A 14,318-nucleotide genomic window follows, 5' to 3' on the forward strand; every position below is an offset into this window, starting at 1 on the left:
GACAGGGACTGCCTCCTACCTCATCGGGTCCCCTTTGGCTGTCTGGCCTGCCGAACCCCCCCCCCCCCCCGCCCCACCCGTCGCTTTGGCAACCACAAGCCTAACATTCTTGAGTGCACCTTCAGTTCGCCTCCTCAGTAACTCTAGCCAATGGTGTCCTCTGTTTCTCTAGCGTGAAAAATTGTTGGCCAATCGTTAGGGGTGTTTTAAAAACCGCAGGGAAGCTGCCAGAATTTTAGGGTTCAGGTTAACCACGTCAGAACCGGTGGGGAAAACTTATTAGGGGCTTATCTAGGCGACCCCTCAAAAATCTTGTGATAGACCACAAGCCTTAGAAGTTTGCTCACCCAGAATACTACTTCAAGAAATAAACCTAAGAGAACAATCATCCAAGCCCTGTTTTTATACTAGCAAAAGAGAAAAGATTGAGAGGGACAACTATTATATATAAGGGCACCATGTAATGTTCCATGAGCCAATCTTTACACACTTCAGAGCGATCACAGTCATCTTGTCACTTCCCTGCTTGGAACCTTCCTACGGATCCCCTTTAAATTTAGGATGAAATCCAAACATCTTAATATGAACTGTCCTTGGCCGGTGCCTCTAATGGCAGGCAGCTCCTACCACCCACGCCCCGGGAAATTCTCGCACCAGTCACGCTGTCCGTTGGGCAGTTCCTGCAATATGCCAAACTCGGTCTGCTCTCAGGTGTTCCCTCTCAGCTCTCTGCTTTGGGGTCTGAACCACAATTGGCTTTGTTATGGGAGGACAAGCAAGGCGATATATATATATACATGGCCCCCAAATTTCGGGGGGAGCCGCGTCTTGAAGGATGTGTAGGATTTGAATACGTAGTAAAAAAAAAAAAAAAAGTGGGGTGAGGGAACAGCAGGAGCAAAGTCCGGGAGGTCGCTCTAAGAATAAGGAGTGAGGACACCTGACAGGCTGCCCAACTGTCGGGCAGGTGGAGGTGAGCAGTCACCTGAGCGCTCCAGGACAGCCGGAGACTGGGAGCGGGGTGTGTCCATCGTCCTTCCTGTGGCCGCTAGAGGGGACCCTCTCCAGGTGAGAGCAAAGCTCCTGCGAGTTGCCGCCTTCCCGTCTCTTTCCCCTACGCTTCAATCAAGCTTTGCTGCGCAGCCGATATACCCGGAGGTGTCCCGCCCACCCCCTCCTTGCAGCCATTCGCCTGCGTGAAGAACCCGGCAGTTTCTGACTGGCAGGTGGCCGGGCAAATCACATCGCGGTCTTTGAAAGCAAAACACTGCAGGACCCAGGCAGCCCTGAGTTGGGGAATTAAGGAGGCTGTGCCTCCGGGTTGAGCGAAGAGTCGAAGTCCTTTCTCAGACACCTCTGATAGGTGGGCCTTAGAGGAAACGACGCCGGTAAGTAGTGATTAAGACTGAGGGAGGGGGAACTTGAATTCAGCCTCCGTTTCAGGAAAAGCGAATGCATTTGTAATCATCGAATACCCTTCTTGCTGTTACCAGTCTCGTCAGTTTGGGTCTCGCTGCCTCAGAATGTTTTTTCCGTTTTTGCATCGAGGGTGAGAGGATGGGCGGGGGGGCACGGTTTTGCCTTAATAAAACCGATGCTAGGCTTTAACAAATCAGGAAGTGAAATGGATCGACTTTGCCCAAATTATTTCTCCACACGCCGGCTCGGGCTTCCTTGCAGACAGATGGAGTTAGCAGGTGGAAGGGGAGGAAGAATTCTTGATATACGCTGCCTGCTGGAAGTTGTAGTTTTCAGGTCCAGGGGAGCGGACTGAACAGTGTAACTCTTTAGTGATCCAAACCCCAGGAAAGGAAAAGCACTTGGCATCTAACTGGCACTCACCAGCCAGAAGCTGAATCGTCAGGTGGTAGGAAAGGGCGTGGTTTATCTATTTTTTCAGATGGAGTCAAATTCTAATACAGACCCTACTCTTAGCAACCATGAGCTATGATTCTCTCATCTGTGAAACCTCTGTGGGTTGGTGAAATTATTCATTGCGATAAGAGGGACAGGGTGGAGGGGAAGCAGGCATCTAATGAATTCTTTCACTGGTGGCTGTGAGGGCCTCAAAATTAAGGGGTGGCTGGCAACCTAGGGTTGGTTACTTGCCTCTTGGGCATTTGTTAGTCCTGGCAAGGTGCTTTGAAGTCAGGAAAACAGAGTCACTAGGCAAAGAATGTATGCCATATAAGGGAGGACAACTTGCAAAATGTTCTTCCAGGGCTTTTAGTCCGAACTGCTACCCAGCTGAGAGAGAGCCTTTAATTTTTGTAGACAATGCCTCAGAGGCCTGGGTGTTCCTGAGGCAGAGAGGGAAGCTGCTTTTTAAAAGCGAATTAAATGACTGCAACAACCACCACCACAAACAAAAGCAAAAACAAATCCACCTGGGCAAACCAGCTGGTCTAAAGGAAGTTAACAGGCCTGGATTCCCATCACCCCCTTGAAATGTCCCCATGGCCTGTTTGCTTTTTCTGACATCCTGTGGGTGGGGCTGGGTATATCTGCTGTATCTTTGGAGTTGCTGTTGATTAGGCCTGAGTGAGCCATTCCATTCTTGACTGCATCGGGTGCTTGGCAAACCTGCCTTTTGCCACAGAGTAGGTATGTATGGAGGTGACCGTGCCATGTTCTGGGCTAGATCTGGGGAGGGAGCAACCAAATGGGATTCAGCAAGCATCTTCCCAGAATTTGTGTTCCAGTGCCCCTTCCGTTCCAGGTTGAAAGCCTGCAAGGGTCTCACAGAGGTAGAGAGAGAGCCCTGTGCCGCTCTTCCTCCCTAAGATTGTTGTATTACACGGATACGTAAATTTAACCCAGTAATGCTTTTCACATACACATACAAGTGAAGTGATGAATAATTACGCCTTTCACAAGTTTACAGACATTCATAGGGCTTTATCATCAGGGTGGTCTGGTTATGGGATGTGAGTTATAAATTGTCTGATGAGTGTACCTCGTATACATACACTGAAGTATAACTTCATCTGCAGGCAGCAGGAATTATTTAATTTTGAGGCCCTTTGATAAAGTGAGACCTGAGCCAAGTGGTCTTCGTGGCTGCCCCTGTACTAAGCCCTGCCTCTGGTGTCTCCTCAATGCTTGTCACAGCGTTAGTCCTATGACATTTGACTGTGCTATTTACACCAGGCACCAGTATTCCTGGGCCTAGAGCTAGATAACAGAGGAAACTGGAAGCTTCAGGAAAGATAGGAGGCAGCTCTTGGAAGCCTTGAGGCATGGCAGACACTGTGTCTGTTTGGCACATAGTAAGCACTCAATAAATATTTGTTGCATGAATGCATGAGATGAAGAAAGGAATATTCATGGGTAAATTAAATAATTCAACTGATCTGAATAAAATTAATACTAATAGCAGCTAGCATTCATTGGCCTTTCACTGTACATGCACTTTACATTTGTGATTTCAGCAAATTTTCACCATAACCCTGTGGAGTAGGAATGTTATTATCTGTATTTTACAGCAGAGGAAACGGGCTAAAAAGTTAAATGACTTGCCCAAGGTAAAACCAGTAGCACATGACAGATCAAAATCAATTTAAAGTATTTTTATATTAAAACAAACATAGACTTTGCAGTAGAATCCAAATTTGTATTTTTTTCAAATTAGGTTGGTGCAAAAGTAATTGCGGTTTCTGCAGTTATTTTTAACCTTTTAAACCGCAATTACTTTTGCACCAACCTTATAAATATAAAAAGACCTCAAAGAAACCCTTAGCATTTGAAGTAGGGTGATTAGGCCATGCCTCCCAGAACACGAGGGGCATACTTTCTCTTCTTTATTTGGTAGAAAAATTTGAGACGCACTGAAAATATCAGTCTAATGAAGTTAACAGGAATTACCATCATTGCTGGTTTTACTTCAGGTCATATTATTACCCCCACTTTACAGATGAGGCAACTGAGTCTCCCAGAGGAGACGTGATCTGGTTACATAGTTTCCCACTTCCCAGTCCAATGTGACCTTGCTTACTCTCGGTAGCACCCCAATTCTTCCATCTTCCGTGGAGATTACTTATCTCCTCATTCTTTTCTAAGTCAGAACTCAGTTCCCTTTTCATGGCAGTAGGTTTTGGTTTTAGATTTTTGGTTGGTTTTTTTTTTTGGTTTTTTTTTTTTTTGAGTCCTAGAAAAGCAGACAGTATGCTACTATATAGAGGAGCCTATGGACAAGGTAGAACTTAAATTAGATATGATAGGAGGAAGAAAGCAGAGGGGGAGAGGAAAGGGCCAAGGAAAAAGGTTTTAAAGTAGATGAGCTTTTATTAAGAGGGGGCCAAAGGCATGATAGAATTCTTTTTTAATGGCCTCACTGCTCATGGCAGTTTGTGTTTTGTCTAATGGTATTCTCTTCTCAGGTAACAAAGCTGGGCTCAATATTTCATTGTACATGCATTTTTAATGTTCCTACCGCCTTAGAGCACTGCAAAAATCAGGAAACACATTCCTGGCTGCTTGGGAGAGACAGAAATTGGCACTTCTCTGGGTGAAGATGAGAAAAAAGCTGTAAATCAGCCAAAAGAGCCTTGAAGTACTCTTTCGGCGTGAGACAGCAATGCTGGTGGAAGGAGGTGAACACCACAGGGGCAGATGGCTTCCAGCTTCGGTCTCGTGTAGCAGCGGCTCCAGCTTCTGAGCCAGGCCCTCCGGGATGTGCCACTAGGCCACCATGGACGGAGCCCACAGCGCAGCCCTGCAGCTGCAGCAGCTCCTGCCCACAAGCAGCACCGATTCCGTGAGCGAGGCGTCCTTCTCCTACAAGGCAAGAGCTTTTGTGTTTGGTTTGGGAATTTTGTATTTTTCTCACAAGATAGTAACACAGTACACCATCAGCTAACAGATGTGTCCAGGGTCCGCACGCCTATCACTGGCAGAAACAGGCCAACCCTCCACACATACAGGAGAATGTGTAATCAAAAGAACAGCAGCACTCATTCAAATACAAAAAAAGGGGAGGTAGAGAAATATTTTTGAAGGAATACAGTCCCACTTAGAAGATTTGAGGTTTTTTTTCCCCACCTACTCCATTACTTGTAGACAACCGTAGTTCAGTATATTTCCTTTCTGTCTTTTTCTGGTGTGACAAATTGGGATTCAGTTGTGCAGAAAATTTTGTATCTTGGTTGTTTCACTTAACCTTGTTTGTGGAATATTCCCCCATGTCACTGAGTAGTGACCAAAAGCATGCTTTTTGGATGATTGCCCAACCATCTGTTGAGCTTCTGTATCAAAATTTGCTGGACAGATCCCCTGGTTAGATGTTCAGGTTATTTCTAACCTGGGTGACTGTAAATAATGCTGCAGTGAACATCCCAGAGTGCGTGTTCCTTTGCTATGGTAAGAATGGACGAGGCCTGTGAGAGGCAGTCTGTCCCTAGTCAGCAAGGCCACAAATGCCAGAGCATCAGGAATGCAGAAAATAAGAAAATATCATTAATACAATTGGCCCTGTAATGAATGGATGCCAAATAGACAAATGCAGAATCTAAGAAAACATAGAACACTCTCCCGGATGAGATTTCTAATAAGTCTCCATTTAAATCACAAATTAATTCAGTTACTTATTATAGAAATATCTTTGTGCCAGAGCAAAGACAAATAAGTCATGATGACCGTACTCTGCTCCTTCCTAGCTGAGTGACCTTGGACCTGCGGCTTAACCCATCAGAGCTTCTGTTATGGGTACAATGGTGGTAGTAATACCTCTCTCCATCCCTCATCTCTCCATTGCTGTGTGGATCAATGAAAAAGTACCCCGCCCAGTCTAAGCATGCAGGAGGTGCTCGATTCAGAAATGCCTCTGTGGTTACAAAGAAGAACATTAAGGCACACAGAGCAAAGGAAGTGTAGTTAACTCTGCCTGGGGGTAGGGGAAACAATTTTAAGGGGAAGCTGACTCTTTCCTCCCTGATTTTGTTAAGGCTATTTTGGTTGGCAAGGAATAGAAATCCATTTCAGAAAAACTAAGGCAAAAGGGGAAATTATTATAAGGCTACAGGGTAGCTTATGGAACCCAAGGGCAGAAAGGGCAGTAGGGCTTGGAAGGTGCTAGAACTCTTACACCCACCTTCAAAGGGAAGATCTGATTGGCTCAGCTTGGATCAGGTGTCTGTATTGGCCCAATCAGTGGTGGCCAGAGGGGTGGGGTCACCCAGCAAACATGGTTTCTGGGGGCTCCACCACTGTGGGCAGCTCTCAGAGAAAAGTGGTCACATGGGCTGGGCAGGCTGCTCTCAAATTGTCTCTTACCTTTGGAGCAAGGAAAACATGGAGACCCCAATTCAAACTTAACCAGTGGGATGAAATTAGGGGCGAGCAGTTTGTCCTGAGTTGCAGCCCTTTCCTCTGAACTATTAATACGCAACAGGAAGTGGATTCCTGTTATTGGGGCAGGGTGGTCTGTGAAAGAGAGGCCAACAGGCTGAGCTGCCCAGGAGGCAGCATGGCAGCAGGTCTCTGATCCTGGAGGCTTTGCCTCAGACCAGAAGAGTCAGGCTTCCATTTCTTCTACTTAGCAAATAGGCATTTCAACTGAGCATATATATATATACACACACATATATATGCACACATACATACATGCATATATATAATATGTATATGTAGAAGAAATGTATATCTATATCTATCTCCAGGCTTGTGCTGGGTGAGGTGGGAGCTATATAGAGTGTGAGATATCGCTTCCCTGAAGTTGCTTACAGTCTATGAGTGAGGTGGAGGAAGCCATTTCCACGAGGAACTACCCTTCAGGACAGAATTTGGTGCAAAAATAGAGACACGGCAAGGTTTTAAGAGCATGGCCCTTAGAGTCAGAGAGACCTGGCTTCAAATCCCAGCCTGATCACTTTCTATCATTATAACTTGGGGAAAGCCATGTAACTCCTCTCTAGGTGAGTTTTAAATCCATCCTATAGGGTGGTTGTGAGGCTGACCTGAATTTACAAGAGGAGACTGAAGCTCCTGCACCCTCCCATTTCTGCCTGTGGAAATCCTACCCATCCTTCCAGCTCCCACTCAGGTGTCACTTTTTCCATGAAGGCTTTGTCAGTCCCCCTGGCAGGAAACTATAGGTCTTTTACCCACACTTCCATAGCCATTTCACAATTACTATAGTAATCATCATAATGATAATTGCAGCTAACATTTGTTGAGCATTCACTATGGGGACTGTGCTAATCCTCACAAAAGCCCCCTAAGATAGGTACTGTTATAATCCTATCTTACATAGGAGGAAACTGGCCCAGAGAGACTAATTAACTTGACTGAGGTAACACAGTAAATGTAGTAAAGCTAGGATTCCAATGGCATCTGTACACTGTCAAGGCCCTTGGTTTTATCCACCACTCCCTGCTGCCTACATTATGCAAGATACTCAGGGAGGCCCCTTCTCTCCCTAACATTGGTTATTAAGTGTTAAAATGGCGATTGTGGGGAAGGTAATGCTTCACCTGCTGAAGAAGGTAAGCGTCAGGAGCTGGCCTGAAATGAGGTTACAGGTATAACAGCGTGGTTAGTTGGACTGCTGTATCTCTTGTATGTGAATGTGAGTAACACTCAGAGCAAGCCAAAACAGTTAAACTTAACAGTTAACAGTTTTAAATCCAAGGGATTATGGGAGGTAAGTTTAAATAACAAGTGATGACTGGTCTTGTCACCATGGGATTTAAATAGAGGCTCTTGTTGGCAAATGTAAAGCAAACCTTGGAACAGGAGATCTGAGCTAAAGTTTCACTTGGATTCACTTACTTTTCAATATCCAAGTAAGGTTTGCTGCCTCTGTGACCTTTGGCTGCTTTTCTGGGGACAGTTTCTTTTCTTTCAGAAGTGTCGCTGGTATAAGATCAATTCCTGGATCAGGGAATATCAGAAGGGTCCTTAGAGTTGTTGCTAATAGTAATGACAATAATAAAAGTGGAAATTATAAATAATAATAGTAACATAACAGCTAGAATTGTTTTAGTATTTATGTGCCAGGTAACATTGCCACGTGTGCCTTATTTCACATAACATGACAAGCCTGTGAGGGTGTATAATCAACTCCATTTTTTCAGAGGGGAAGCTGAGATTCTGAGAGTTAGGGGAATTTCCCTGAAGTCACACAGCAGGAAGTGGCAGGGGCAGGATCTCAGCCCAGGTCTGCTGGTCTTCCAAGTCCACACAAGGACGCTGAAGCAGAGAGAGAAGTGACTTTGGATTTGCTGTCCCCTCCCCATGATATTTGGGTCCGTGGAAGCCATGGCTAGAAGCTGCTGAGTCTGAAATCCTGCTGCCTACATGTAGTTTTGCCCTTATTTCCCTCGCCAGTAACACTCCCATTCGGAGTCTGCACTATGAGTACAGTGACCGAAAGTCCTGGTTTGTTCCCTATGTCCATATGTGTATTAATAGAGGCCCTTTCATTCTCAAAATGTCCCGATTTGAACTATATATGTCCTAAATGTAAGGTTCCTGATAGGTGGGAGGCCTCACTACTTTCTCACCTATAATATATTAGGAACCAAAGTATTGGGGAGGTCCGTATTCAGGTCTGGTCCTGCCGCTTGCTCACTGTGACTTTGGCTGAGTCTTGGGGTTTCTCAGAGAACTGATGCATTTGCCTTCAAAATGAGTGTGGGCCTCCTCCCCTCCGCCCCTCCCTTCCGCCTCAATTGAAATCCGATTAGGCATTGCCTTAGAACCGGGGTGTCAAAACTGCGGCCTGGGACCAACTGCGTTCCACAATCCATTGTTAATTGGCCCGCAGCAAATTCCAAAAATATACTTAGTTTACTTAAATAAACCAGGTGAGGCAATACATATTTCACCTCAGTGAGTGGCCCGGCTATTTGTGTATTTTACCGCATATGGCCCTTGGTAAAAAACGTTGAAAAGAGTTTGGACACCCCTGCCTTAAAAGAATCCTCTCCATCTGGCGTGGCAGGTGAAGGAAATCAAGAACCAGAGATGTCGCAGGTGGTGATGGTGGTGAGGCTACAACGGGACCTGCCCGGCAGTGGGAACACTGTTTCTTTCAGTCTGCATCTTTCCTTAAGGGACAGAGTCACTGGTTCTGAGCTCAACTCCCTGTGTGTACTTATGAACACTGAACATGTTAAAAAACTTCCCTGAAAACACCTGGGGTGGTTCCTTGGCAAAAAGAGGAGGATGGTAGGTTGAGAAAGTACCAATGGTGTCCAGAGGTGGAAGCTGCCTGGCCCCTGCCCTTCACTTCCTTCCCTTCTTACAGAGCTGGACACCGCCGTTTTACAGTTTTCATGCTCTGAGATTTGGAAGAGGAACTTAATGTCAGGAGTCCAGCTGGTTGTCGCCTCAACTCTAAATTGCCCTTCGCCAGACACTGCTAACAAGTCTGTGTTCAACTGCGCAACCCCTAGACCAGAGGCAACTTCTTTGCTTGACTTTAAATGCTTGTCACATTGAACCAATCACCACTTCACAAGGGTTTGGGGCATAATTAGTGTTGATGAAGCCCTTTGAAATCTTGGATGAAAGAGCATTAGTTATATTGCGTTGTTACTAACCCTGTCTGTAGCAGGTTGTTATGTGAGCTTAACATGCTGGTGGACATGGCTTTTTAAAGAAACCTCAGCTGCCTCTGTCATTAGTGGGAAGGTAGCACTTACAAGGCGGGGTTGTTTTGTTTCCTAATTTATTTCGACGCTGCGGTCTGGAGTAGTTATTGCCAGGAGACTGGAAGTCAGACCTCCAGCTCTCCCTCATCCTCACTTTGGGCAAATTATTTCACTTCTCTGAGCCTTACTTTGTTCATCTGTAAACTCCTTCCAACTTATGTGCTAAAAAGAGGAATCATAGTAGCACCCACTTCAGAGGGTTGGCATGTGACCCACAGGAGACGATGCATAAAAAAGGGCCCAGCGCCATGCCTGATCTATAAACGCTCCATAAACATCAGCCTTTATTTTCATAATAACCTTTTAACCATGTTTTTGCTGCTTAGATTGGTTTATCCTTGTGAGGTTTACAGTTTTCATGTCTAGGTTTCACTCCTCCTCACCCCTGACTTGTCTGTGTGGTGACACAGCAGCTTGTTTTCTTTCATCTCCTCCCTTCCACTTGGCGAGTTGTTAACACCACATTCTCAGGCAGCCCGATGGATTTAATCAATATCTCATCAGAGGACAGTTTGGTCTCTCTGGGTAAAATACTATATAGCAGCTGCCGGTTATAGGTTGAACCATATGAAACTGCCGCTTTGTAGGTCAAAAATCATTGAATATTGGCAATTTCATCTGGTTCTGTTATAGGAAAAGAGGGTTCTTAGCTTCACATAGGAAATAGTTCAAACATGAGCTGATACAGAGTTTAAAGTAAAAGTAAATTTATTTAGCAGAGAGTAAGAAAACAAAAGCCAGTCCATAGAGTCTCTAATCGCTGGTGGAAGAAAGACTCCCTCGATCCCCTGGGCTAGGGTTTGTATGTATGTGTTTTCTGCTTCCGTGGAAAATTCACTGGTATAGGGGGAAGGAAGGATAGACTAACAATAGTAAGTTTATCTTTAACTTCAGTAAGATGCAAGAAGATAGGGGCAGGTCTGTCTTTAACTCTTGTGAAGCACAACCTTTGTTTTCTTTCCATGGGCTTCACTGCACAGAGGGTTCTAATGGAATCTCTAGTTTGCTCTGTGTGCTTGATTAAACGTCTGTCTGATCTCTGTCGTGGAGCACGTAGGCAGCAGGCTGGGAATCTGACTTCTAGTTCCTTCCGCGGAAATAGTCCTCATGCCCCTTCCCTATATTAGTTCCCCCTAATACTAAGTACTTTCTCCAAATTATCTCAGGAAGTCATGTACCAGCCCTGAGAGAAGGGCGCTGTCATCCCAACCAGCTGAGGAGAAAGGAACCAAGACCTAAGCAAGCAAATCGCGCCAGGCCACCGACCTTAAACCTGCCTCTGTGTAGCTCCCATGTGTCCTCTGAGCAGCCCTTGCTCAGGTCTCAGGTTTTTGCGCAACTCCTGGAAGCTGGTTCCAGCTCTCCTCTGTCCCCCATAAAGGTAATAGAGCAGCTTGGAGGTGTTGGAGCTGGAACCACAGTCCTTTTTGTCTCCTAGGCAGTTCCTGTAGAATAGCTAGCTGCCCGGTAACTCTTTTTAACATTTCCTCCTCATCATTGGCATAGGTAAACTGAGTTACTCAGCAGAGTACCTGCCTGGCGGTCAGGCGTGGCCAGCTATTTGCCTCCCGTGAGGTCAAGGTCTTTGCTTTGTATCCTTTTAATGAAGAGCCACATTTAATGAAGGACTTCCTTTGAGGTCCTCAAACTTCCCCTAAAGAAACACCATTTTCTCACACATTCTTTTAGTTAGCATCTAAAACGTAAAACTTTCCATTACAAACTTAAATGTTTACAAAGTATGTCATTCCTGATACATCTAAATACTGAGACAGACAGATAGATGTATTTTTTAATTAAATTTATTGGGGTGACGATTAGTAAAATTACATAGGTTTCAAATGTGCATTTTTATAATACGTCATCTATATATCACATTGTGTGCTCACCACACAGTTCTCCTTCCATCACCATATATTTGACCCCCTTTACCCTCTTCTAACATCCCTCCATCCCCCTTACCCTCTGGTAACCATTACACTGTTGTCTGTCTATGAGTTTTTGTTTCATTGTTTGTGTGTCTTGTTCCTGAGTGAAGTCATATGGTTCTCGACTTTTCCTGTCTGACTTATTTCGCTTAGCATAATAATCTCAAGATCCATCCATGTTGTTGCAAATGGCAGTATCTCATCTTTACTTATGGCAGAGTAGTTTGCCGTTGTGTTTATATACCACATCTACTTTATCCAATCATCTATCGAAGGACATTTGTTTCCATGTCATGGCCACCATAAATAAAGCTGCAGTGAACATCAGAGTACATATATCTTTACGGATAAATATTTTCAGATTTTTTAGGTAGATACTCAGGAGAGGGATTGCTGGGTCGTATAGTAATTCTAGTCTTAATTTTTTGAGGAATCTCCATACTGTTTTCCATAGCGGCTGTCCCAATTTACATTCCCACCAACAGTGTATGAGGGTTCCTTTTTCTCCACAGCCTCTCCAACACTTGTTATTTTTTGTCTTGTTGACGATAGCCATTCTAACAGGTGTGAGGTGATATCTCATTATGGTTTTGATTTGTATTTCCCTAATAGCTAGTGAAGTTGAGCATCTTTTCATATATCTGTTGGCCCGTCTGTATGTCTTGTTGGGAGAAGCGTCTGTTCTGGTCCTCTGCACTGATATTTATTTATAAAAACTCTTACACTTAACTGAGGCTCAAGAATATATAAACCACTTGATACCTACCATCAGCTTTCTGAAAAAAAGCTTTTCTTTAACAGTTGGAAATTTTACATCATTCCTTTTTTTTCCCCTGAATTTGTATTTCTCTTCTATTTCCCCTACAGAATTGTATCCCAAATTTGTGTCTATTTTTTAACACTTAAAAATTTTATGGACATCTATGATACTTCTCTATAAGAAAGAATGGAGAGTATGTCATCAAATTTCATTTTAAAAAGTTCTTTTGATATAAGGTTCATAAGTCTTGATTTAATCCAGAAGTTTTTTTAATTGATACAATTGATTAATGCAATATAAAGTTTTACAACAATTATTAAGTAAAAAATAACATTGTATTAGGAATGACTTATCTGAATAAGAATGGGACTTTTTTTCAATCCTCAAGATAAATATTACTGATTGCTAGAATAAGAATTTAGCATCAATTCTGTCGCAAGTTTTTGGTTTTTATAGCTGGAAGTGCTGAGAGCCTGTTCACATAGGTACCTGGAGTGGAAGGAGTGGTGTTATAGTAGTATCACTGAATTCTTTCAACTCCTTCCAAGTATGTGCTAAAAATCACATAGTAATAAATTTCTTTTATTGACTTTAAGCTAACAATATGAGTAGGGCTTCCTTTTTTTTGCTCAAAGCAAAGTACTAGACTTAATTTACAACGGATTTGTTTTGTTTTCACAATTTCTGCGAAGTTTACCAAAAAAGTGTTATCATTTATGTTGGTCAGTTTTTTCACTTAAGGCACATTGAGTAAACGTGATATATCCAGAAGGGTTGGGGAAATTGAAATATTGTTAATTTTACTGTATTATAGTGTATATATTTTAATTGTAGAATGTAATGCAAATATTTACTATAAATATTTGTACATATGCCACAATTTATAAATTTAATTTTGTAAATTTAATTATAAACATTTTATCATTTGAATATATTTTTGTCAAAACAGAGCTGTAGATACAACCTAATTAACTAAACTAGTCCTTATTGTATAAACATCTGTCAAATCAGCCTCTGATTTCAGAATATCCTAACAAGGGCCAAAGTGTCCCATCTGTTGTCATTTCTTAACAGGAATGTGTATCAGAGAGGGAAAGAAGTAATTCCCAAAATGGGTATTTATCACTAAAGAAACCTCCTGGGAAACCAGAATTTCAAAATTCCCCTTAGTTTCTTGATGGTTTTACAACTTGGGTCAATGTACTAGATAGAGTAAGTCATGAAGATAGGACAAGCCTTTCTTTGACAAAGTGGGAGAGAGCTATTGTGAAAGGTAAGAAAGGGGAAATACGGGAAACTAGCAGCGAGCATAGAAGGAAATGAGGATATGATGATCGAATCCCTTCGAACTGTCCGTTGCAGTAAACCCTTTGTAGAAGAAAGTCTCTGAGGCCCCCATTGTGAAGGATGTGGCCTTTAGACCTTGCCACCCTGCTTTCTCTTTTAGAAACAGTCCTAATGACGCCACGCAGAGCCTCCCTATTATCTCCAAGCCCAAGTGCAAACCTTTTGTGATAGAGACATCCCCTCCCAATCTGGTCGCCTCTTAAGCCTACTCCCTGTATGCTCTGGTTTCCCTCCATCATCCGTGGACCCCTGCCCCAGCTACATAGAAGCCCATCGGTCCTCAGGCTCTCATACACGCAACCCCTCTTACCTCTCAGTGCCTTTGAGCGCAGTTCCCCCCAGTCTTACCCCTCCACGTCACCTTCTTTCCATGCGTCAAAGGCACCATGTTTGTTCCCACCTCGGGAGCGTCCCATGGTCTGTAGAATGGCTTTCTTCACTCTACCCCCACCATGCTAGGTCTTCAGGTCTCTGTTCTGAAACCATTCTTCACAGACATCTTCCGTGACCTCCTTCTGCCAGTCCTAGGTCTGCCCACACACTCCATCAGGCCCCTTTGCTTCTCTTAGCTCTAACTGCAGTGTGATTAAAGCATCGGTTGTTTAATACATACTACCTGAGGACAAGGAC

The 14,318-nt window shown here is 43.8% G+C and overlaps 2 protein-coding genes across 6 annotated transcripts in view; one reads left to right on the forward strand and one right to left on the reverse strand.

Annotated features, from left to right (window-relative positions):
- Nucleotides 1–1,114, reverse strand: part of STPG1 (sperm tail PG-rich repeat containing 1) — a 42,065-nt gene extending 40,951 nt beyond the window's left edge. For 2 of the 3 annotated variants that reach the window (XM_088790533.1, XM_088790531.1), the window contains exon 1: nt 986–1,114. The gene's annotated coding sequence lies outside the window, so the exon portion shown is untranslated. Of the gene's footprint in view, nt 1–654; nt 962–985 lie in introns of those variants that run through there. The other variant, XM_088790532.1, reaches the window with a different exon arrangement.
- Nucleotides 1,115–1,249: 135 nt separating this feature from the next.
- The window catches only part of NIPAL3 (NIPA like domain containing 3), a 44,264-nt gene continuing 31,195 nt past the window's right edge, over nt 1,250–14,318 (forward strand). For 2 of the 3 annotated variants that reach the window (XM_088790530.1, XM_088790528.1), the window contains exons 1-2: nt 1,250–1,388; nt 4,441–4,783. In XM_088790530.1, coding sequence (XP_088646656.1) covers nt 4,691–4,783 — 93 coding nt within the window. In that variant the 5' untranslated portion in view covers nt 1,250–1,388; nt 4,441–4,690. Of the gene's footprint in view, nt 1,389–4,379; nt 4,784–14,318 lie in introns of all 3 variants that reach the window. The other variant, XM_088790529.1, reaches the window with a different exon arrangement.

The sequence above is a fragment of the Rhinolophus sinicus genome, chromosome 14 (assembly GCF_057876585.1).
Source record: "Rhinolophus sinicus isolate RSI-liver-muscle chromosome 14, RSI-T2T, whole genome shotgun sequence".
Lineage (NCBI taxonomy): Eukaryota > Metazoa > Chordata > Mammalia > Chiroptera > Rhinolophidae > Rhinolophus > Rhinolophus sinicus.